Source organism: Heteronotia binoei, chromosome 21, assembly GCF_032191835.1.
Source record: "Heteronotia binoei isolate CCM8104 ecotype False Entrance Well chromosome 21, APGP_CSIRO_Hbin_v1, whole genome shotgun sequence".
NCBI lineage: Eukaryota > Metazoa > Chordata > Lepidosauria > Squamata > Gekkonidae > Heteronotia > Heteronotia binoei.
The window spans coordinates 97,218,691-97,244,647 of NC_083243.1; the positions used below are offsets into that span (position 1 = coordinate 97,218,691).

General features: G+C 43.6%; 1 protein-coding gene across 5 annotated transcripts in view; it reads left to right on the forward strand.

Moving 5' to 3' along the window:
- Window positions 1-25,957, forward strand: part of PHF21A (PHD finger protein 21A) — a 311,929-nt gene that overhangs the window by 72,384 nt on the left and 213,588 nt on the right. For 4 of the 5 annotated variants that reach the window (XM_060263354.1, XM_060263353.1, XM_060263351.1 and 1 more), the window contains exons 2-3: window positions 16,648-16,689; window positions 17,634-17,791. In XM_060263354.1, the coding sequence (XP_060119337.1) occupies window positions 17,738-17,791 (54 nt within the window). In that variant the 5' untranslated portion in view covers window positions 16,648-16,689; window positions 17,634-17,737. The remainder of the gene's footprint in view (window positions 1-16,647; window positions 16,690-17,633; window positions 17,792-25,957) is intronic. The other variant, XM_060263350.1, reaches the window with a different exon arrangement.

A 25,957-nucleotide genomic window follows, 5' to 3' on the forward strand; every position in this document is an offset into this window, starting at 1 on the left:
ATAAACAGAACAATATAAATTATACAATATATAAGTTAACATTAAAATCATTAATCTAAAAACAGTATAAAGGTGCTATCGTTGCAGTATATGCAAGATGGCTTGATGATAATTCCAGGTTTATCTTAAAAGGCTAGTTGGAAGAGGGCGGTTTTGCAAGCCCTACCGAACTGGTTAAGATTTCAGCCAAAGCTTCACTTAAAATCTTCTGTAGATCTTCATTTTTTCCTTCTGGTATGTTTTGGAACCTCAACATGTAGGCAGCTCTGTCTACTTCCAGTTGTAGGAGTCTAGAATCTTGTATATTCTGTTCTTTTTCCATATGTTCCACTTTCTGTGTATTCTCTGTCACTTGGCCCTCCAGTACTTTTAAGGCCTTGTTAGTCTAAGTTGTCTGTCTAGTGTTCTCTGCAAGCTTTTTTTAATCTCTGTCATTTGCTCACCAGTATTGTCTACTTTGCTACTTAGTTGTACTATAGCATTCATTAAAGCTGCTTGCATCTCTTTCATATCTCCTTGCATGGCCACAAGTTTACCTGGTCCAGATGGAAGATTAGGTGAGGGAAACATTTGCTTTCCTTCTTTGTTGTCTTTTTTTTTTACAGAGTCCTTAGGCCCACTCATTTTTGTTGAAAGTAAGAACACTCACCGGCAAGAATCCAATAACAAATCTTTCACGTTCGTTTTGAAACTCTTTGTTCTTGTTTGTATCAGATAGACTAGGCTGCGTCCTAGTATATCCTTACTATCAAACAGTTCAAGAATGAAAACAATTTTCTGGCTTCTGTCAACAATTTGCATTAGTCAAAACAATACTAAAGAACCACTTTTCAGTTCAGTACAATAGATAGTAGAACAAACAGGAAAAAAACAATTCAGTTCAGTTCTCTGAGAATGCAATCAGTGCCTGCTATGTAAAGCTAGACTAGTTCAATTGTAATCCAAGTCACCAACAATCTGCCAGCCAAATTTCAGGTATAAAAGATACAAAATATAAATCTGTAATCCAAGGTCTGAATACCCTTTTTATAATCCAAGGGTTTAACACCCTATTTGTAATCCAAAGGTAAGATCCAAGTTCAAATTATAATAAACCATACCACATTAGAGAAGAGCCAACACCCAGAAATGAAAGAAAAAAGAAAACAGATGCATCCCAAAAAAAATTCAGTAATCCAGATAAACCCCCCCATAAATCTGTAATCCAGGGCTGAATGCCCTATTTGTAATCCAAACAGATGTCCCAAAAATAAATAAAAATCAGTGATTCAAACATAAAAAGAGAAAAACCCACAAATCCAAAAATAAAAGAGAAAAACCCACAAATCCAAAAATAAAAGCATACAGGTGAACAAGAAATCAAAAACCCAAACCAAAAATCTTTACAACTATATCCAACAAATAATCCAGCCACAGGTGTACAAAAAAACAAAAAAGAAAAAGAAAACAATAAAATACCCAATAAGATAATATATAGCCACAGGAAAGGTTAAAAAGCCAATTCTTCTTGAAAGAACAAAAAGTTTTGCAAAATACACTTGTTGTCACCAGAGATCCTGTTATATTTTATAGTCTTATAGTCAATATCCAATTCCGAGCAATTTTTAATAGTTCACTACATACTTCTAAATTCCACCAAGACACTTGAGTTAGGTCTGCAAAACACATCCAAACCATCCAGCTCTCAGATCTATCAGCAGAGATCTTTTCCCCAGAAGCCAAAAACTTTCCTCGCCCACAAACGTTTCAAGGAAACCATTTAAGTTCAACCATCTGCTATAAATTGATGAAGTCTCTTACTTGCAGGTGCTCTCCATATATCAGGTTGTGCAAACTTTTAAAAGCCTTGCAAAAGAAAGAGGGTTTCTCTCCCCACCCCCTTCCTCAGTCTCTTGCTTTTCTAAAAATCTGCTCCTGATTTTCTTTTTCTCTGCCGCTATTACCAGTCTAAAACAAAATGAAAGTGAGGAAAAAACACTTACAATAATAAGAAGGTTCTGTCCTTTGTGGAACTTGAAGATCCGGAATGCAGAGTGGGAGAAAGTAGAGGAAGAAACAGGTGGCTGACCCTTATGCCATTTAAAAATGGCAATCGGCATGAAAAGGCTTGGGGAAAGCGGGATCATGGGAGCAGTCGCCTCCGCTGGTCTCCCCAATCTACCGCTCGATCCTCCCGCCTTCTGGAAGCCTTCCTGGCCCCCAGAGTCGGGTCGTCCTTCATGGGCGACCCCTCCAAAGTGCCGATTTGAGAGTGGCTCAGGATGTGACGGTCCAAGCCGCTCTCAATGCCGTGTTGCCGAAACCCGGAATTTTGAAAGTTGTATCACAGCACCAGCTTCAATTCTCAAGGTATAAAAGTTAATTTCATTGTTTCACAATATTGTTTCTGTAATAGTTGAACTTCCGAATCTGTTGGTCAACATAGTGTCTTCTGTCATATCTAACAACTACAGTGCTTTATTGGAACATTTTGAAGCCCACCTTTAAATCCTAACATAAACATTTCACCATTCTATTTTTTTGTACAGTTTTCACTTGCTATTTGGGAAGGCACTGAAAATGACCACAGATATGGTCTTGTTAGGAATTCAGTGGATTTCAACATAGCACCTTTTTTGATGTTCCAGCTAGTGATATATTTTTTAAAAATTACAGCAATAAGAAAGTGCATTGGTAGTTACTTTAATAAATATTATAGCACAGTCATTTGTATCTGGATGTTGCGTGTTTGCATTAAGAAATTTTGTAGCCTGCCTTTTTGTTATCCACTAAAGATACCAGCTCACAAAGATTCCAGTCAAATGTAATAAAAAGGGGTTATCAGTAAACTAGGGGTGAACAATAAATTGGCCCAGGTTGTGGATTATATGAAAATATTCAGAATAGTAAAATCCAAGATGGATTGTGAAGAGGACTAGGGTGAGTGGGCAACTGTAAAGTTCAGTGTTAAGAATGAAGTTCACTGTAGGGAAGTCTAAGGTGATACACACTGGAACAAAAAAAAATCCTAATTTCATGGGGTCTGAAGTGCCTGAGGCCAAAATTGAAAGAAATCCTGGGGTTACAGTGAGTTGTTTGATGGAAATGTCAACTTAGTGTGTAGCTATGGTGAAAAAGGCAAAATCCATGATAAGGATTATTCGGAAGAAAATTGAAAATCTGCCAAAAATATAATGCAGCTATATAGAGTTACAATTTTGGAATGCTTGGTGTAGTTGGGTCATCAAATCTCAAAAAGATATTGCACAATAAGGCAACCATGACTTAATATCAGAAGAGGAAGTTGGTGGTGATTGGATACTCCTTGCTCAGAGGGTGGAGCCCAAATTGTGCCGACCGGATTTATCATCCTGAGAGGTCTGCTGTCTGCCAGGTGCACGCATCCAGCACGTGACAGAAAGGACTGGAAGACTTATCAAGTCCACGGATTACTATCCTTTCTTGTTGATCCACTTGGGAATGAACGATACTGCCCATCATAGCGCTGAACGTATTAGAAAAGACTATGTGGCTCTGGGTCAGAAGGTGAAGGAGCTGGGTGTACCGGCTGCGTTCTTGTCAGTGCTTCCTGTTGAAGGCCATGACTTAGGACGAGAAAGAATAATACTTTAAATAAACGACTGGCTACGTCGATGGTGTTGTCAGGAAAGATTCGGATTTTTGGACCTTGGCTTACGCTTTCAAGATGGCAGTCTTCTATCAGGAGATGGTTTGCACCTTACAGCGGTAGGAAAAAGAGTGTTTGGTAACAGCCTTGCTAACCTAATAAGGAGGGCTTTAAATTAAATTGTATGGGGGAGCGAGACAATAATTTAAAGCCTCATATGATGCCAGAAACTGGGGATAAGAACATTAAAGATTTTCAGAGAGTGGCGCATACACTAGGTAATGTTCACTTGCAGGCTTGTATGGAAACTAAACCCTCGGGATGCATAAAATGTGGATTCCAATGTCTCTACACTAATGCGCAGAGTATGGGAAAAAAACAGGAGGAACTGGAAGTCCTAATAAAGGAAGGAGACTATGACATAATGAAACTTGGTGGGATGGCACTCACTACTGGAATATTAGGATTCAGGGGTACAACTTATTTAAAAGGGACAGGCAAATGAGAAAGGGCGAAGGCGTAGCAGTATATGCGAAGGAGGTATATACTTGTGAAGAAATATGTGAATCTGAGCATGGCAGCTCAGTTGAGAGTCTCTGGGTAAAAATAAAGGAGTAAGAAATATCAGTGATATTATTGTGGGAGTCTGCTATAGACCAGAGTCAGGCAGAGGATTTGGATGAGATACTTCTACAGCAGATTGCAAAGTTCTCCAAGAGAAGGGAAACCGTGATCATGGGAGATTTCAATTACTTGGACATCTGTTGGAAGTCCAACTATGCTAAAAATGAAAACTCAAACAGATTCCTGACTTGTCTTGCTGACAACTTTCTTTTCCAGAAGGTGAAGAAGGAAACGAGGGGATCTGCTATCTTGGATTTGATATTCACCCACATGGAAGAATTGATTGAAGAAGTGGAAATAGTGGGCACCCTGGGCAGTAGTGACCATGTGATTTTGGAATTTATAGTCTTAGGGAAGGGAAAAGCTATACGTAGTCAGACTTATAGATTGAACTTTAGAAAGGCAAACTTTGATAAATTTAGAACTATGCTGGGTAATATCCCATGGTCAGAAATACTTAGAAAGAAGGGGGTTCAGGAGGGGTGGGAGTTTCTTAAAAGCGAAATGCTGAGAGTGCAATCGCAGACTTCTGTGAGAAGAAAAAATGGAAAAAGCCAAAAGAAGCCGAAGTGGCTCCATAAACAGCTCTCTAAAGACTTGAGAAATAAAAAAGCCTCCCTTAGGAATGGGAAGGAGAGCCTTATAACCAAGGATGAATTTAAACAAATCACCAGTGCTTGAAGAGAAAAAGTTAGGAAAGCTAAAGCTCAGTATGAGCTTAGGCTGGCCAAAGATGCTAAAAAAAACAAAAAAAGGGTTCTTTTCTTATGTTCAGAGTAAGAAAAAGAGCAAAGACATGGTGGGCCCATTGTGAGGGCAAGGAAGTGAAATTCTAACGGGTAATGAAGAGTGGGTGAAAATGCTCAATTCCTACTTTCCCTCAGTCTTCTCTTCTGAGGGAAACGGTGCTCAACATGGCAAAAACAGAACATATAACAGGGGTGGCCAACAGTAGCTCTCCATATGTTTTTTACCTACAACTCCCATCAGCCCCAGTCATTGGCCATGCTGGCTGGGGCTGATGGGAGTTGTAGGCAAAAAAACATCTGGAGAGCTACCGTTGGCCACTCCTGACATATAAGGAGGGTATGAAGTTCCAACCTAGGATCAGCATAGGGGTAGTCCATAAACACCTAGTTTCTTTAAATGAAACTAAGTCCTCAGGGCTAGATGAATTGCATCCAAGGGTTCTAAAAGAGCTTGTGGATATAATTGGAGGTGGGTGAATGTTGTCCCCATCTTCAAGAAGGGGAAAAAAGAGGATCCGGGTAACTTCCAACCTGTCAGCTTGACGTCTATACCTGGAAAAATTTTAGAACAAATCATCAAACAGTCGGTCCTGGAACATTTAGAAAGAATGGATGTGATTACTAAGAGCTAGCATGGTTTTCTCAAGAACAAGTCATGTCAGACTAACCTGATCTCTTTTTTTGAGAAAGTGACTACCTTGCTGGATCAGGGGAAAGCTGTAGACATTGTTTATCTTGATTTCAGTAAGGCTTTTGATGTTGTTTGGATCCTGTTAGAGGAGGGATGGTGGCTCAGTGGTAGAGCATCTGCTTGGTAAGTAGAAGGTCCCAGGTTCAATCCCCGGAATCTCCAACTGAAAAGGGGGTCCAGGCAAATAGGCGTGAAAAACCTCAGCTTGAGACCCTGGAGAGCCGCTGCCAGTCTGAGTAGACAATACTGACTCTGATGGACCAAGGGTCTGATTCAGTATAAGGCAGCTTCATATGTTCATATGTTCATATATGTACCGTTAGGTGGATCTGTAACTGGTTGACAAATCACACCCAAAGACTGCTTGTGAATGGTTCCTCATCCTCTTGAAGAGGAATGACAAGTGGAGTGCCTCAAGGATCTGTCCTAGGACCTGTTTTGTTCAACGTCTTCATCAATGATGAGGGAATGCTTATTAAATTTGCAGATGATACTAAATTGGGAGGGGTTGCAAATACAGTAAAAGACGGAAACAGGATACAGGATGACCTTGACAGGCTGGAAAACTGGGCTAAAATCAATAAAATGAATTTTAACGGGGATAAATGTAAAGTTCTGCATTTAGATAGGAAAAATCCAATGCGTGGTTATAGGATGGGGGAGACTTGTCTTAGCAGTAGTATGTGCGGAAAGGATCTAGAAGTCTTAGTGAATCATATGCTGAACATGAGTCAACAGTGATGCAGTGGCTAAAAAGTCAAATGCAATTTTGGGCTGTATCAACAGAAGTATAGTGCCCAGATAACGTGATGTGATGGTATTGCTTTACTCTGCTCTGGTAAGACCTCACCTGGAGTATTGCATTCAGTTTTGGGCACCACATTTTAAGAAGGATATAGACAAGCTAGAACGAGTCCAGAGGAGGGCAACTGATGGACCTCTGCTCCATATTTTTATCTAACCCGCTCTTGAAGCTGTCTATGCTTGTAGCCGCCACCACCTCCTGTGGCAGTGAATTCCACATGTTAATCACCCTATGGGTGAAGAAGTACTTCCTTTTATCCATTTTAACCTGGCTGCTCAGCAGTTTCATCCAATGCCCACGAGTTCTTGCATTGTGAGAAAGGGAGAAAAGTAGTGTTTTCCTTCCAACTTATGATTCTATGGTAAGGGTTGGAGCACCTTCCCCGTGAGGAAAGGCTAAAGATTCATTAGCTTTCGGTTTCTAGAAAATAAGATGACTGGAAGGGGGACACACATGATACAGAATCATGAAATTATGCATGCTGCAGAGAGAGGGGATAGAGAAAGCTTTTTTCTCCTCCTATAATACTGGAAATCAGGAGCATCCAATAAAGTTGATGAGCAATAGTTTCAGGACAGACAAAATGAAATACTACTTAACAGATAATTAAGTAGTGGAGTTCACTGCCCATGAACATAGTGATTGTCATGACCACAGATAGAGCCTTAAAGAGTAATTAGACAGATCCATGAAAAATGAAAAAACCATCAATGTTACTAGTAATAATGACTAAAAGGAACAATTACAGCCAGAGGCACTAATTCTGTGAATGTCTATGCTAGGAGACAACATCGGGAATGCCTTTGCCTCCCCCCTTTTTGGTGGCCCTCCAAAGCAACTGGTTGGTCACTATATGAGACTACATGACCACTGTTATAGTCCAGGAGAGCATTCCTTACATTGTGTTCTTAAATATATAATAATGGCTATCAATAAAATAAAAAGTGGTTACAACACTTAAAACCAACCTCAGCAGAAAGGTAATCAAACAGATCAAAGTATTACCAATTCATGGAGTTTGCTGCCATGTGTAATTCTGCCAGTCTTAACTCTGTCACTATGCAGGCACACAGAGCAGGGCACCAGCTACCAATATTTGGTCATAGTCAGGTTTGTACAGGTAGAGAAAGTTCAAGTAACCTGATCCTAAAACATTTAGGGCTTTGAAAGTTAATATAGTGCTTTAAATTGGCCCCAGAAACAAATTGGCAATCAGTGCAGTTGACATAGCGATGATGTGCTGTGATTGCTGTGGGAGGTTTTCGTTACAACCTTCACAGCTGTATTAGTTGAAGTTCCTTGCATATTTCATTATATATTACAGATTATGATGACCTTTGACTATAAAGAATAAAATATTTAAAGATTAATAACTAGGTAGTCAGATGTAAATTAAAAATTATTATATGAGGGCCAGAATTGTAGTAAAGCTTTTGTAATGGCTGTAGTGTTTACTTATGATACACAGGAGGAGCTTGCCAAGGTATGAAATATTCTAGTTTTTCATTTTTTCCCCTGGGAAGTTCAGGGACATATTGTTTGCTTACATCAGGGGTGGGGAACCTTTTTTATGCCAAGGGCCATATGGATATTTATAACATCATTTGTGGGCCATAATAAATTTTCAACTTAAATAACAGTGCTCTGCCGAGGGAAAATGATTCAGGCCAGCAAAATTAATGCAAATAATTGTTCTATTTGAAGTCATGTGGGGAGAGCCTAATCTGGCACAAACACACAGACACAGCCCGCCACCCTAGGCAAATGCATAGGTCCAGGGCTTTTTTGTAGAAAAAGCCCAGCAGGAACTCAGTAGCATATTAGACCACATCCCCTAATATTAGCATATTAGGTCACACACTCATTAGCATATTAGGCCACATCATCTGGGATAATCAAGTGCAAACCTAACTGTGACAGTAACTTTTCCAGGCCCTGCAGCAATTCTGGCTGGCCAACCAGGCCCCAGGGAGGCTGCCACACACATCTGGACCCTGTGATCCCTGCTTGGCCCTGGGGAGGCTGCTGCACAGTGTGGCTGGGCCCCACAATCCTTGCTGGCCAGTCAGGTCCCAGGGAGGCTGCCATATGGCTCGGTTCGGCCCAGCAATCCTCGAGGGCCGCACCAAGTTACCTCATGGGCCGCATACGGCCCTCGAGGTAGAGGTTACCCACCCCTGGCTTACATGGTATTGTTGCACACACCATCAGTGCCAAGAGTTGAGTCCCCAGCCCAATTAAAGAGGCTCAACAGCCAGAGGTCTAAGTGAGTTGATTTGGAGATTACATATCGATATGCAAGAGGAAAACACTTATCTCTCTGTACGAACAAACATCTTCTCCCTGAGTTTTCCTCAACTCTCTTTCACAAAACATAACATTACACAATTTTGATAACAAAGCAGGTCTAGTTGATTGGTCACAAAGTTATCGCTTTTAGTCTTTTAGGTCACCTTATTGGTTCAAAGAAATCCGTCTCTATTCTGGGAGATAGGCAATCACCCAGGATGAGGTAATTTCTTTGGGGTTCCTGTGACCTGTACTCCCCAATTTCTGCCTGCCTGGCATCTGGGCCAGGAACTTTGTGGTTATGGTTGTCCTCTAAGAATGTGTGTATAGCCAAGGGGTGTTCAGGTTCTTTGTCTAGATTTTTGGCTGGGTTCCAGAAAATGTGTAAAAAGTAGAATCTATACTGTGTGGGGGTGTAGTGACTTTCTCAGGCTGGGGGTAATCTCTCTGGAGGTAGGGAGAAAAGTTTTCCTTTTCAAAGGATGCTTACAAAACATGATGACCTTAACACTATTTAGCTTCAGCTAAACGAAAAATTCTAAAAAGGGCTTTGTAATTTGCTCAGTAGAAATTATATCTTTCTTTGTCCTCAGAGGCTTAATGCTAAGACCACTGAGGCCTGTAGCTCATAGAAAAATGCTAATTAATATATGTTAAAGCACGTTCTATGATTAGAGTTAGTGCAAATATGTTTAGCACTCTGTGCATGTTCTAGTGCAAATCTGAATCTATATTCTACAGTATGATGCATGAAGTATGGCTATGTCTTTTCCATAAGCTATCTCATTTCAGCAGTCATATCTGCTCTTGACATGACGCTCCACTCTAATGTTTTGACAAGTGCTTGAGGCCAGGCTGTGTCTGGGAGCGTAGCCATAATCTTGCCTATTCCATCTGTGACAGTGGAGTAGGTGAGAGAACTTATTGATCTTCTTCGTGGTCTCTGTGCTTCACACTCATGGGATAGTGCGCTCGCACCGATCCCCGAATCGGTACCTGAAAAGCCCGGGATTTTTCCGCGCTCGACGCCAATGGGCATGCGCAGGCGTCCCAGTGCGCATGCTCACCGGCGCCAGCGCGGGGATCCCGCCAGTTCCTTTCTGACCGCTGCGCTGAGAGGTTTACCTTTCCTGTTCCCCGGTCGGTGAGAATTCTTGGCTTTGCCTTTTTCTCGTATTCTTAGCCCGTTTATTATTTTCTTAGTGTAGATAGATAGATAGTTAGTTAAAAAAAATTAATATATTTTTGCCTGTGTGTTTGTCGGATTACCCTTCGGGGTGCTCCGTCCTCTGTTTTCCCCCAGTTTTTCCTCTCAGACGACTCTGAGCGGTTTTTTAGCGACTACTGTCTATGGACAGTCGCTGGGGGTTTTTCAAGCGCTGCCGTGCTTGTGGGAAAAAGATCGCCCCCCAGACGGCCATTTCTTGTGTCTGCTGTGTTTGGGAGAAGCGCATCGCGTAGAGGCCTGCCCGCACTGCCTTCGCTTCTCTAAACAAACGAGAAAGAACCGTGCGGCCCGTCTATCGGCAGCCTTGACCGAATCGGCTCTTCGCCCGCAGAGATCGATGGGCCGCAAAGTCTACTCAGCGGGGGCACTCGGTATTAAGGTATCTAACTATGCAGCTTGCATGGCTAGATAACAGTACGCCGTGTGGGAACAACTCTCCCCCTTCCTCTCTTCCTTGAGTGAGGATAAAAAGGCTGCTGCAAAAAAACTGCAAAAGGAGGGCCTTGCTGTAGCCAGGCAACAACTGGCTGCAGCAAAGCACATGGTGGAGGCCTCAGCTAAGGCCATCACCTCTGCCGTCTGCATCCGGCGCCACTCCTGGCTTAGATCAACGGCCCTGCACCAGGACACCAAAACCTTCATAGAGGACTTACCCTTTGAAGGAGACGGGCTCTTCAGCACCACAACAGACACGGCGCTGCAAGAGTTTGACAAAAGTGTCAAGGCGTCCCGAAACTTGGGTGTGCAGTCCACCCCCAAAACTTCCAGATCCAAACAATGGCATAAGCCTTGGGCCAAGAAGCCCTACCAGAAATTCTCTCCTGAGCAATGGCGTCCTCGCCCGTCGCAAGCTGAAAGCCCTTCCTACTCTGGCAACAACAGGAGTCGTTATGGGTCCCAACCAACGGGCAAGTCCAAGGGCACTCGCCCCCAAAAGCAGGGGCTTTGACTTTCCTCCAGCACGCATTATCGCCCCCACTGGTGCTACATCCATCCGCCTGTGCCCTTTCCTGCCTGCCTGGGAGTTGATCTCCACAGACAGGTGGGCTCTGTCCATTGTAAAAGACGGCTACAAAATAGAGTTTGTTCAGACCCCGAAGCAGTCCGTGGTAGTTACCACTCCCCCTTCCCCACCTCTGCTGGCGGAGGTGAGCAACCTCCTACAGAAACAAGCCATAGAGGTAGTTCCATTGGAAGCCAGGACGGGAGGCTTCTACTCTCGCTACTTCATGGTTCCCAAAAGGGACGGGGGTTTGAGGCCTATCATGGACCTTCGGAGTCTGAACAAATTTATTCTGTACCAGAAGTTCAGAATGGCCACGCTGCAAACAATTCTGCCTCTCATCAATCAGGGAGACTGGATGGCGACTTTGGACCTCAAGGATGCTTATTTCCACGTCAGCATCCATCTGACGTTCAGGCGCTTCTTAAGGTTTGCAGTGGGTGCTCGGCACTTCCAGTTCAGAGCCCTCCCGTTCGGCCTGTCTACAGCTCCTCGGGTGTTCACGAAGCTGATGAGCGTGGCGGCTGCCCACCTTCGTCTTCAGGGAGTTGTTGTCTTCCCGTACATCGACGACTGGCTTCTTGTGGCGAAGTCGAAGGAGAGTTTAACAAAGCATATTGCCATCACTCTGCGTCTCCTCGACACCCTGGGGTTGCAGGTCAATCTGGAGAAATCCCATCTCACTCCATCAAGGACAGTGCAGTTCATAGGGGCTCTGCTGGACACAGACCAACACCAGGCTTTTCTGCCTTCGCAGAGAGCAAAGGACATTATCAGCTTGGTGCAGCTTCTCCAAAGGCGGCAGTGGGGCACAGCCCAACAGCTTCAGCGGATGCTGGGGTTGAAGGCGGCGACAACAAGCGTGCTGCGTTTCGCAAGACTACGGATGAGAGGTCTTCAACTATGGTTCCTGCGCCATTTTCGTCCTCTCGGAGACTCACCTCGAAAGAGGTTCACCATCCCGCCTGCAGCTCTTCGATCACTGCAATGGTGGGAGTCGGAGAGCAACATCTGCCAGGGTGCTCCCTTCCATCTCCCGACCCCCACTGTGACTATCACTACTGATACCTCCCTATGGGGGTGGGGGGCCCACCTGGAAGATCTCTGTGTGGGGCGCCAGTGGTCACCGAGCCTGCGTCGGTGCCATATAAATTACTTAGAACTGCTGGCGGTTCACTTTGCCCCCCGTTCCTTCCGCCCACTGGTAGCGGGACAGACTGTGGCATTGCTTACGGACAATACCACTGCCCTGTGTTATATCAACAGGCAAGGGGGGACAGTGTCCCGTCGGCTCTGTGCGTTGGCGATGGACTTCTGGATGGAGTGCCTCCAGTTTGACATTTTTGTAAAAGCGACACATCTGCCGGGGGTCCTCAACATACAGGCGGACTCTCTCAGCAGGGGTGGGGCCTCTCCGCATGAGTGGGAGCTGCAATGGCGCTTCCTAGAGCCTGTGTTCCAGCTTTGGGGGTATCCACAACTGGATGTCTTTGCAACTGCCGAGAACAAGAAGTGCCCCTTGTTCTGTACCAGAGGGGGAGCGGATCCAGCCTCGTTGGGAGATGGACTCCTACTTCCTTGGGGGGGCCGATTCCTTTACATGTTCCCGCCTCTGCCTCTGTTGACGAGGGTGGTCCACAAGTTAGTACAGGAGAGGCCACGCTGCATCCTGGTGACTCCTTGGTGGCCCCGTCAGAGCTGGTTCTCGATTCTGCTCCAGCAGTCGAGGGGGATCTTCTACTAGTTCCCGGCGGAACCGGACCTGTTGTCGACTCAGGGCGGGCACGTGCTCCACCACAATGTGCCGCATCTGAAGTTGACAGCGTGGTTCATCGACCACTAGGTTTTTCTACCAGGGTCAAACAAGTCCTTCTAAATAGTAGGAAGCCTTCCACCCGTGCTTCTTATGGAAGGAAGTGGAAAAAGTTTAGTGACTTTGTAGCTGGGTCTCTTGTGCCGCCTGACAGTGTCGGGCTCTCGACAATTTTTGAATTTTTATTGGCCTTGGTGGATGAGGGTCTGGTATTTTCCTCCATCAAAGTCTACCTGGCAGCTATTTCTGCCTTCCATGGTTCAGTGGAGGGCTACTCTGTTTTTGCCCACCCTCATTCCAAACAGTTCATGAAGGGGTTGTTCAGACTTCACTCACCTTCGAGGTTCCCCCCACAGCTGTGGGACTTGACTCTGGTTCTGGACAAGTTGACTTGTCGTCCATTTGAGCCCATGGCAACGTGCTCCCTACAACTTTTGTCATGGAAGACTGCATTTCTAGTTGCCATCACTTCAGCTCGTCGTGTGGGGGAGCTCACGGCGATGCATTGTGACTATCCTTACCTTGCTTTTCGAGAAGCTGGGGTCTCCTTGGCTCCAGACATTACTTTTCTCCCCAAGGTGGTCTCTCAGTTCCACCTTAACTTAGAGGTTTGGTTACCTACGTTTTATCCTAGCCCTTCCTCGGATGAGGAACGTAGATTGCATTCGCTGGACGTTAAGCGTGCTCTACTGTTTTATTTAAATCATTCACGGGGTTTTCGTAACGACAAGCAACTTTTTGTCTCATATGCTGCCCCCAAGTTAGGGTCCAAGATTTCGTCTCAGAGACTTTCAAAGTGGCTTACTGAGACAATTAAACTTTGTTATTTGTTGGCAAAGAAGCCTTTACCTGGACCTGTTCGTGGACACTCCACTAGGGCGATGGCCACATTGGTGGCATTCCTGAGAGGTATGTCCCTTTCCGATGTCTGCAAGGCGGCTACCTGGTCTTCTCTGCATGCCTTCATGAAGCATTACGCGCTGGACGTGCATGCTCAGCAGAGGACTCGGTTGGGAACTGCGGTGCTGCAAGCTGTTTCTTCCGGTTGACCGTCTTCCTGCCTCCAGGTATGCTTTGCTTGCTAATCTCCCATGAGTGTGAAGCACAGAGACCACGAAGAAGATAGACAGGTTGCTTACCTGTAACTGTGGATCTTCGAGTGGTCATCTGTGCATTCACACTACCCGCCCTCCTTCCCCACTGCTGACGGTCTCCCTCCGGTAGGGGCTTCCAGCGGTCAGGAAGGAACTGGCGGGATCCCCGCGCTGGCGCCGGTGAGCATGCGCACTGGGATGCCTGCGCATGCCCATTGGCGCCGAGCGCGGAAAAATCCCGGGCTTTTCAGGTACCGATTCGGGGATCGGCGCAAGCGCACTATCCCATGAGTGTGAATGCACAGATGACCACTCGAAGATCCACAGTTACAGGTAAGCAACCTGTCTTTACATTTGCTCTTCTGGAATTTGAATGAGAACTTACTAAGGCTGTATGTATGCACTTAAAAGTTTCTGGAGTAGGAAAGTAAAAAAGAGACAACATTAAACATGTTAGCTGCTGCCTTAAAAAGTTTAAAAATCAAAATTTATAGTGTAGTCATCAGTACTCCCATCAAGATTTTCTTCCTGGAATGCGTATTTTACATGGAATATCTAAATAACCTCAGATGGATGTGTATGAATTTGTAAAGGCTGACATTGGTTTTCAATGTAGGTAACCACCACCAGGCCTTTGTTCATTTATGAAACCTTTGGATGAGGTAGCTTCCCCTCCCCCCCACCCGCCCTCAGCCAAACTTAATTGCAAACTTCCATATCTTGTAAAGAGGAATAATAGCTAAAGTTTATTGCGAATGCTTTGCCTGCCTATGATACCATGTGAATGAAATAAGTTTATTTCTTTTGAGTTTCTATCACTTTCCTTAGGGTTAAGTTATGGGGAAAACAAAGCTCCAGCAACTTCTTTTCTTTCTGAAGAGTAAATGTAAACTGCATGAATGCTTTGAATAATTGCTCATGTAATAATTACTCCGCATCTGAATGTTTTTGCAAGCTACTCATGAACTTTAACTGTAGGAGTTTAGAAATTGTCTCTATTATTATTGCTACTCAGGGAGAGTTCAGACATAATACCAAATACTGTTTTAGCGCAGTGTGAATGGATGTTATGCTCATGCGCTCCCTCCTCCCCTCGCATGCTCAGTCAGTTGATGGCTTTTAAAAACAAGTTCCAAACTAAGTATGCCTTGCTTTCCCCTCCCAAACCAGGATTGTAAATCATAGTCTGCAATTGTTTGTGAGTGAAGGGGGAGGATAAACTGACTTGAATGTTTGGGTTGGACCCAGCAACATGTGAGTTTTACTTAGTGCAGTTCTGCCTGTGTGCATGGTAGTGCAGTGGTAGCAGCAACATGTGAACTACTACAACAGTGTGCAAGTGAAGCAATAGAATGTGCAACAGATAGTTCACATGATTTCATTTGATTTGATTTTGGAGTGGTATCAGAAGAAATACAGGTGTCTTCCACATGTTGAAAAGATATTGGGGATACAGTTGTTCACTTGGTGAAGGAGAAATCGAAAAGCAGTCTTAGTGCTTCTGTTTGCACAAAAATTGTTATGCACATGGCAGACTTCTGTGGGATTCAGTATAGTGATTTATGCTGAATTAGAAATCTCTACAGCTCAATTTAAATCATAGTTTGCTAGTTTTTGAACCCACCCATCATTTTCTGTTTGCTGTTTGCCTTGAACTCCCTGAACTCAGAGAAGGAAGGTTTATATTCAAAATTATAAGTAAAAATAAATACCGGCAATTGCAGCCAACACCTAAGGCTGAATACATAGGTCGTTTTCGCACTCACCTCCAGCCGGCGCGACCCCCCTCTTCACCGCGCAGGATCTGCGCGGATTTCGCACTAAATGCCGCGGAGCATCCTTTTGCGCCGGAAACTCCCTTCGCAAAAGCCGCTCAAACGGGAACTGCTTTTTGGCGGTTTACGTTTGAGCGGCTTTTGTGACGGGAGTTTCCGGCGCAAAAGGATGCTCCGCGGCATTTAGTGCGAAATCCGCGCAGATCCTGCGCGGTGAAGAGGGGGGTCGCGCCGGCTGGAGGTGAGTGCGAAAACGACCATAGAGTTTTGGACTCAGCTATGTGATAAAGATATATTTAATCAGTTCACATATTAACTCACATCTCATTGCTACTCCAGAATGCAAGTTCCATTTGTACTCCATACCTATATACAGGGCTTTTGTTGTGGAAAAAGCCCAGCAGGAACTCATTTGCATATTAGGCCACACCCCTGACATCACCATTGTTTCACACAGGGCTTTTGTTGTAGAAAAAGCCCAGCAGGAAATCATTTGCATATTGGGCCACAGCCCCTGACACCTAACTAGCCAGAACTGGGTTCCTATGCATTCCTGCTCAAAAAAAGCCCTTTAATCAGAATAATATCTACAAAACAGATAACGTTTAGGTTGAATAAATTAGAAAAGCAAAGTGTAGTTGGACCTAGTAGGAATAGTAGGTAGGATGATGGTTTTGACCATAGAGAACTGGGTTTGAAATCCTACTCAGTGAATAACTCTCTGCCTAATTTGTCTCATTGGATTGTTCAGGTTATTTGGCAAAGAAATTTTGAACTCCATTCCAGTTTAGCACAAACTGGAAGTGTTTCCTTCTTTATTTGTTTGCTTCTCTCACTTTGTTTTTACTGTTGTATATTTTTAAAAATATTGTTTGACAAATTGACAGTCTGTCTTATGAAAGCCTTTTCTGTTTCAAACCCATATTATTAAGTGTACTCTGTTGATTCTTCCATATTTCTTCTTTCTAGGGTGGATATAGAGCTGAAGACAGTACTTGTTTTCCAAAACTGGTAAGTTTTTTTTAATTGCCAAAGTGAATTCTAGAGAAGTGTATTAATTAGAAAGTATATTTTGTCAAGTAGGTATCTATAAAACAAGAAGTGGGGATTTGTTGTGAGAAATTATGGATTTCTAGATGAAATAAATAGAAGTGAGACTTAAAACTTCAATATGTGTTTGGCAGATCCATCTCAAACTTGAAAAAGTTAATAAAATTAGACAGGTTCAATATTTATTAGTTCCTTTTTGATATTAGACTGTTTTCATATACATTTTATATTAGACTGTTTGATATTAGGCTGTTTTCAGGAAATAATAATGAGTTTTGTTTCCCCTGAAATGAACCCAGATGAACCATAAGATCCTAACAACAAAGGATGCTCTTTCTCTGCCTTAAATGAGCTGAAAATCTGTGATTTTAAAGGCAAAATTGTTTTCTGTGGCATACCCATTCTTATGGAATGGGTAGCCAGTTGAAGTAAGGGCTGCATTATCTTTCAGTCAGTTTAGGTAGCTATATTATTTAGACAGGGTTGGTCTGGCTGGTTCTAATGGTGTTTTAATTTTGTTAATGTTTTAATGCGTTGTTTCTGGCCACCTTTGCTTCACTTGTTTTACTGTAAACTGCTTTGAGCAGTGAGGAAAAGCAGTATAGAAATAAGTAAATAACTACTTTCCGTTATCCTCACTTGGAGCATATATGCTTTATGTTATTAGTTTGTGGTCTCTGCTATGCACACTTACTAAGAAGCAAGTTCAGTTTAACTCAGTGGGACCAGCTCCCAAGGGAACATGACATTCTGCTGAACTACAGCTACTAAAAAACCTCAATATAAAAGGCAAAGATCATGTGCTTATAAAACTGAATATTGTATTCTTAATCAGGTTGTTTATAAACTGAGTTTTTCAAGTTTTCCTTTCTCTCATGATAACTATTAAATATATTGTTCTTCAGCGACAGTGTAAAGAAGAGACCTTTTCTGTTCCTCTGAAGTAAGCATCTAAAGGTGGTGGGGATTTAATAACCTTGACAACTCAAGAAAGTGGAGAACTTAGAGAATGGAGTTGCAGACTCTGCAGGAGGCTCTAAAAGTGGAAATTCAAGTTCACCAGGTGAGTGGTATTCTCAGCTGTATGTACCTTACTTTGGAGAGTGTAGTGAAAGTAGTTTGTCTTAATGAGATCTCATGGAGTGGACATAAAATGGGAGTTTCTGGCTTCACTATCTTGCTGCAGCACACTGAGCTCCCTAAGACCAGGGGTGTCTGGCCTGTGGCTTTAATCAGCTCCCAGGGCTCTTTTCTTCCCTTCCGCCCTCCTGTCCTCACCTTTTGAAACTCAGAGGCTGACAAAGTTCACTGCTCTTTCAGTTCCCTGCCTTGCAGGCTGCAGCACAGACAAAGCTGCAAGGAAAACATGGAATGGAGTCGCCATCAAAGCTGCAGGAAGAATGTGGAGTGGATTTTCTAGTAAGGTTTCTGAGCCCAGATAGATAGTACCCAAGGACCTTGATGGAATATCCAATCCACGTTTTCCTTGCAGCTTTGTCTGTGCTGCAGTGTGTTTTAATGGAGTGGAGATAGTTTCACTTTCTGCATTCCTATATAGACAGCTGAAGCTCAAGCTTTCTGAAGTTGTGTCCTTGCAAATAAAGGGTGATGCTTTGAGCCAGCTTGTCTCTGCTCAGTGACCTGACCTAGTGAGTACTTTAATCTGGGAACCTACAGCCAAAGGGGAATGTTATACTGGAGAGTCATTGCCAATCTCTAGATTTGGGGGGTGGGGAGAAAGAAGCTTGCATTGATTTTATTGTTTCCCCAGGCTCAGAGCATTTTATATTTTTAGTTTCTGCTGTGATCTTTGTGCTTTTCCTTGATATTTTATTTTTAAAATTGCATTGCCAAATCCCTCTATTCCCCCACCTTTCCATTTTAAACAAAATATTGCAAGAATTTTAAGTTAAAAATAATATCTTTAATTGTGTTTGTGTCCTTTATAAAGTTTATGTCTGTTACCTCACATGACATTTTATGACACACATGTCCCGACCCCACAAAGTCCCATTTGTATCAGATCTGGCGCTCCTAACAAATGAGTTTGACATCCCTGCACCAAGATATTGTTTCCATGACTGTGTGGAGAGTCAAGGTGAGTTTCAGGGACAGTAAAGGACAGTCTGTAGTGAGAGGTGGAAATTGCCCCCAGCAAACATACCTTTGGATCAACAAATCACATGCTCCCCATCTTCTGTTTGTCAATTATAGCTGTTACATATTTGACTTTATCATTGCTAACCTTTATTGTACAGCTTGTACACATAATATAATCAGGAATGAAAGTAAGTAGGTCACAAAATCCACTACATAGTCAACATAGGGTACATATGCAGGTGGTATACAATGACTGAACCTGTAAAGGTTAAAAAAAACTCTGAAGCCTTTTTTTTTAATTTAAAAATTCATGGGGTCTGTTCCTGCCACATTAGTAAGCTTTTCTCCTTAAGAGCGAAACAAATTCAGATTTTAGGACAATTCTTACAACTGTACTCAGAGCATTCTTAATGCTGTTTAATCCAATGGTTGTCTATTTTTGTTCTGAATTTTTTGTCTTGGGGTATGAATAGCTGGTTTGGCACTGATGACCATGCTGGAAATACAGTATGAATCAGTGGGTCAGTTGATTTGCATATTGAATGTAACTCAAATGATTTTCCTAGAGTATATTCAGTATGACTAACTCCAGACAATAGGTGGCAGGCATGATTTACTTATTGCATAAAATTCTTTCTTTTAAAATTAATACTTGCAAATATGAAAAAAACTTCAGCCCGTCCTTGGCATCAAATATTTAAACTAATATTCTAGTCATAACCACATCATCTGAGTTGGTCAAATTTCAGTGGGGCTCTAAATAATGTACTGTGATATCTCCTTAATAGTGTGAGAGTAAAAGATGTATTATTTGGCATTCATAGGGAAACTGCTAGTAGACATGGTCATGAGCATAGATGACTTCATGAGGGAGACATAAACCTGGTAGAACATAGTCCCACTTGAGATCAGGGCCCTGTGGAATTTATTTCAATTTCGCAGGATCTGTAAAACAGTGCTGTTCCACCAGGCTTTGGGCTGAGGTGGCAGACATTCAAATATTCTGGCCTCCCTTGTTTGTGGTCCATTACCCAGTGCCCCACCGTTTTGGATATTAATTCTCTGGGTGATATTGTCAACTTGTCCCTTTCAACAGGGACCTCCCCAGAGAAATTGAAGGAGGCAGTGGTTCTTCCACTTTTGAAAAAACCATCATTAGACCCTGGAGTCTTGACCAACTACTTGGCCAACTACCGCCCAGTTTTGAATTTACCATTTCTGGGTAAGGTAGTTGAGAAAGCGGTGGTGGAGCAGTTACAGGTTTTCCTGGATGAGACATCCGCTTTGGACCCATTCCGGTCTGGCTTTCGCCTGGGCCATGGGATGGAGACTGTCCTAGTCGCTCTCACAGATGACTTAAGATAGCATCTGGATCAATGCGAGTCAGCGCTGCGGATACTTCTTGATCTGTCAGCAGCATTTGACACGGTCGATTATGACCTTATGACCCACTGCCTCGCCATCGTCGGAGTTTGGGGGGAAAACCTTAGAATGGCTTCCACATGGCAATGATTTTCTATAGAGCTCTAGAGAAACAATGACAGCAACACCAAAGTATCCACATAGAGTAGAGCAGGAACCGGCTACATTAGGGTAGCACATGAACAGTGAAGTGAAAGGTTCTTCCTAGTGAAGGATCTTAGATTCTGACTACCAGTGTACTTATGTCACCAGGATTGCAGCCTCTACATTTTCAGCAAATGCTGGTAAGACACAGACACCAAAAAAGAAACTGAAAATGCAGAGCACAGTTCATTTTAGCCTGCTTACTGAAACCCAAGCTAAGACGAAAGGCATCAACAAGATGTCATGCCTATCTGTGAACAGGATCTTTCCTGAACAAATCTGAGGCCATTTAAAAAAATGGTGGACTGCACCCTAGACACTGAAGAATCCTAAAAAAACCACTAGTTTACAAAACCTTAACTATATAACTATGAATAATAGAAGAGAAAAACACTAGGCACTGTGAGGTGAACTCAAAAACATTCTAACTTGCTGGATGAAAAGGAACAGAGGGAAAGGTACAACTCTTGCCCTCAGAGTATATGCAGTCCAGGCCTGTGTTTTTGAGAAGGTCTGAAGTCTAAGCACTCCAGAGGTTCAAGACCTTTTCAGAACAATATAACACAGGAGGCTGTGACAGAGAGAAAGGAATGACTGATACATACGTCCAACACCTGTGTATGAATAGAACTTCCATTTGCACAAGATGAGGTTTACAAGACACCATCACACCAATCCAGCAAGAATCATTCACATGTGCATTTGCTGCTGCCATAAAATAAGCATATTTAGCTCTGCATCTATGGTTCTAGTCACTGAACTAGGGCTGCAAGGATGAGCATGCAGTAAAGGAATCTTATTAGCTATCTGAGGGTGGATATATAGGTGTTTTACATGCACATACACTGCTTCACTCATACAGATTGTTAACAGCATCTCTGGATTATGATCATTTTGTGCAGAAGCACAACATAGGTAAAACCAGAATATTTCATACCACAGATGAATTTGTATGCTTATAGACACTGCAAATTACCCTGAAGACACACTTTCGCACAGCCCAGATATGGCTGGGAGCCGTTGATCAAACTGAAACTTTAGTGACACAAAGAAAATTTGCCTAGGATTGTGAAAGATCCATTAAAAACTTGGGATAGTTATCAAACAAAATTTCCTGAAGAAGATTTGCCACACAACACAGAGTCCCATCACTGATAGCATTATAGCAAAAGGCATCCCATGAAACACCATGGACAGATCTCAAGTATAAGGTGATGATAATAACCAAAACCAAATTTGGGAAGAATGCCATGGAGAGTTTTTCATGGTTTGATAAGTGGGAATTGTGAGTCTGTTTATGTTCACATCCTGCATTAGACAACCAACTCACTAAGCAATAATTTCTCATAAATAACTATTCTTCATATTTAGTTTTGACTTGCCTTTTCTTTTCACTTTTGTTAATAATTCCATGTGACAGTTCTCCTCAATCTGCATATGAGTAAGTCATCATTGAGCTGGCTGCTCATAAGTACAGACTCATCATCTGCCTTTAGGTTACCGAACCTTGTTATATTTATTTTATACCCTGCCCTATTCCACAAGCGGGTTCAGGGCAGCTTACAATATAAAAATCCATCAACAATAAAAACAATAGAATAAAGATGGCACAATACATAATAACATGAATCCATGCCTCATGTTAGGCAGAAAATAGCTGCCCCAGAAGACTCCTATGCCCAATTATTTATTTATTTTAGTGAATTTCTATTCCGTCCATTCTCCATAGGGCTCAGGGTGGAGTACAAATATAATAAAACAACAAAATACAATAAAAACATTTAAAAACAGACAAATCAACAGCACTCAGATTACCATGACATCACATATTGCCCAGCCTAGCCATCTCACATCATGATATCTCATAGGGATGGCAGTTTTTATTCCAATTCCTAGCACAGATGACAGTGCTGGCCAGGGAGGCCAACCAGATCAAGAATAAACACCCGCAGCCTCAGTTAAAAGCCTGGCGGAACAGTTCCATTTTACAGGCCCTACAGAAGGCTAATAAGCCAGGTAGGGCCCGGATCTTAATAGGGAGCTGATTCCACCAGGTTGGGGCCAGGACTGAAAAAGCGCTGGCCCTAGTTGAGGCGAGGCGGGCATCTCTTGGGCCGGGGATGGCCAACAGATGTTGGGAGGCTGAACGTAACGACCTCCTGGGCATATATGGAAAGAGACGGTTCTAGAGGTATGTTGGTCCCAGGCCATGTAAGGCTTTAAATGTTAGCACTAGAACCTTGAAGCGGATCCGGTACTCAATGGGCAGCCAGTGCAGAACGCGGAGCGCCGGCCAAATGCCCACCCGTAAAGGTGGTGCAGTCAGCAGGCGAGCCGCAGCATTCTGCGCCCGCTGCAGTTTCCAGATCAGTCTCAAGGGTAAGCCAGCATAGCATGAGTTACAGTAGTCTAGTCTGGAAGTGACCATTGCATGGATCACTGTAGCCAGGTCTTGGGGGGATAGATGTGGTGCTACCTGCCTGATCTGCCAAAGATAACAAAAGGCAGACCCGGCAATCCTCGTGATCTGGGCCTCCATGGAAAGGGAGGCATCCAAGGTCACTCCCAAGCTCCTTACCTGTTGGCACCAATGTGGCACTGTCCAAAGCTGGGAGCTCGATGCCCATCCCCACCCCACCCCGACTCAGGTACAGGAACTCCGCCTTAGCTGGATTCAGCTTCAGCCAGCTCTGTTGTAACCACCCAGCCACACCCAGCTCCCAATACCTCGGACAACTGGTCAGGAGTGGCGACTGGCCGGCCACTCATCAACAGATAGAGCTGGGTGGTGGCAACCCAGCCCAAAACCTCAGGCAATCTGGGCAAGGGGGCACATATAGATGTTAAATAATATTGGCAAGAGAATGGCTCCCTGCGGCACTCCACATATGTGGATGCCGCAAGGAAGTCTGCTCGCCAAGCACCACCCTTTGTCCCCATCCCCAGAGAAAGGAGGAAAACCAATCTATTGATCCAGATACTAGAAATTATTATAGATAGGTTGTGTGTACACAAGTCCACTCTTTGCACATGCATGTTATGGTGCTGGGGAAAATAATAGACAAGTGAGGAATTTATTCTCTTCCAGAAATATGTTTTTCTATAAAATAGTATATTATAGAAGGTAGAAACAACCTTTAAAAGGTGCATGAGGTGATAGCAATGATGGTGAGAGCTTCCACAACAGCATTTACTATTTCTACACCATCCATTGTGTGGATTCAAAATTGATCCAGCTACTTTCTGAAAATAATTGATGTCTTCTGGAAATGGCTACCCTCATCCTCAAAGCCACATCTTTCTCAGCAGATGCTACCTTGGACATCTTGATGTTCACCTCCAAATCCATGGCCTCAACTGCAGTCACCAGGAGGCTGTTGTGACTCAGAATCTGGCAGGCTGATCTGCTGTCCAAATCTGTTGTCACTGCCAATCCCTTTCAGGGGGACCTTCTGTTTGACGATTCTTTGGACAAGATCCTAGTGGAGACAAGAAGACAGCCATGCCCAGGTGTCTTTGGCACTCAGACAGGCATGGAAAGCATTCCTTTTACACCCAGTACTCCATGGCTAGGTTCCATCCAAACCCCAAGAAGTCTAATTGGGAGTCTTCCAAGTCCTCTTTCAAAAGAGGTTTCTTTGGCTCCAAGTTCAACAAGAATGATAGAACAGACCATGGCTCCAAATCCAAACTAGCGTGACTGTGTGAGTCTTCCAGTGGGGGCCCGTCTTCTTTATTTTCTTCCAGCCTTGGAGGCTTCTCAGATGAACTCATGGACACTAGATGTGGTTTCTCAGGATTATACCACTGAGTTCCACAGTATCTCACTGGAAAGGTTTGTTTGGTCTCTGTTAGGCCTACCTAAACAAGCAGGGAGGTTCCAGGTCTTCCCAGTTCCATTGGGAGAATATGAAGATTCTCTCTTGTGCAGAGACAAATGTAGCTTCGATAAGGATGGAACACATCAAAGGGGTGAGCAACAGTCAAGCCAACTGGCTCAGCAGGGAAACCATCCGCAAAGGAAAATGGTCTCTATAACCAGATTTGTTCAACCTTATATGTCTATGCCTGGGTGGGCTCCTGGTGGATCTTTTTGTGTCGTCTTCAGTTCATCAGTTTTCACGATTCTTCACGAGGCACTACCATAATGAAGCAGAAGCAACAGATGCCCTGGCATCCCATTGACCTCAAGGTCTTCTCTTTGCCTTTCCTCCAATCCCTCTCATCCCCAGGACTGTTTGGAAGGTGAGAGAACAGAAGGTCAAAGTAATTCTGGTAGCTCCGTTCTGGACCAATGACCTTGGTCTCAGCATGAAGGAGCTGGCAGTTCATCCTCCTCCACATCTCCTAGTGACTCTAGACATTCTTCTCCAGGGACCAATATGGCATCCCCATCTGGACTGGCTGTGTTTGACTGGCTGAAGATTGAGTGGGGACATCTCATCCAACTAGGATACCTGTCTGAAGTGATGAACACCATTCTTTCTTCTAGACGACAGTCTACCGTTCATATCTACAATACAACTTGGAAGGCCTTCATCAGATTGTGTAGGAGGAAGAATGTTGATCCTCTCTAACCATCAGTTGCTTCTGTTTTATCCTTTTTACAGGACAGTCTATTCTCAGGTTTGAAGTCCTGCACTCTTTGTAGACAGATGGCAGCTCTGTCCACTGTGCTTCCCATCATTGGTGGCTACAGATTGACCAAGCACCCTCACATTCCGTTGTTTTTGCAAGGTGCATAGTTCAAGGCTCCACCTCAAATTTATCGCTTCCCTATATAGAGACTTTATACAGTCTTGTCAGCCCTTACCAAGCCACCATTTGAACCACTTTGGGAAGTGGGCCTGAGATGGTTATGTATGAAGATTCTCTTCTTGGTAGCAATGACTTCTGCAGGAAGGGTTTCTGAAATTAGTGTATTGCCTGTGAAATCTAATCTTTGCGTCTTCAGGACAAAATGGTGCTGAGGACTAACTCCACCTTTCTGCCGAAGGTCTCCTCTACGCAGGAGATTTACTTTCCAACCTTCTGTCTACATCCTAAGCATCCCAAGGAGTTAATGTGGCATACCTTGGATGTCAGAAGCGTGCTCAAGATCTACATCTTGAGAACTACATTTATCAGGAAGATGGAATATATGTTCATCAATATTTCTTCTCCCGAGATGGGAGACAGGATGTCTAAGTCCTCTATCCACTCAGTACTCAGGTCATGCATTATAGAGGCATACAAGGCCACAGGCTTGGCTTCTTCCAAGGGGGTCAGATTGCATTCTCTGTGCACTTCCACTAATTCAATCTTTCTCAACTGAGTTTCCGTGGACGAGATCTGCAAAGCAGCAATATGGTGCTCCATATCTTCTTTTGTTTGCTACTACAAACTGCACTTCATCGCTTTTGCTGACACAGCCTTTGGAAGAAGAGTTTTGCAGGACAATGTGATGTCTTCTGATGATTATGATCCCGCTTATCTAAGGGACACTAAGGTGTCCTCCAACGTAGAGGGAGAATGGCCTATTGGCCCTTACCATGAAGGGCCCTTCTCCTCTGAGGTCAGGAGG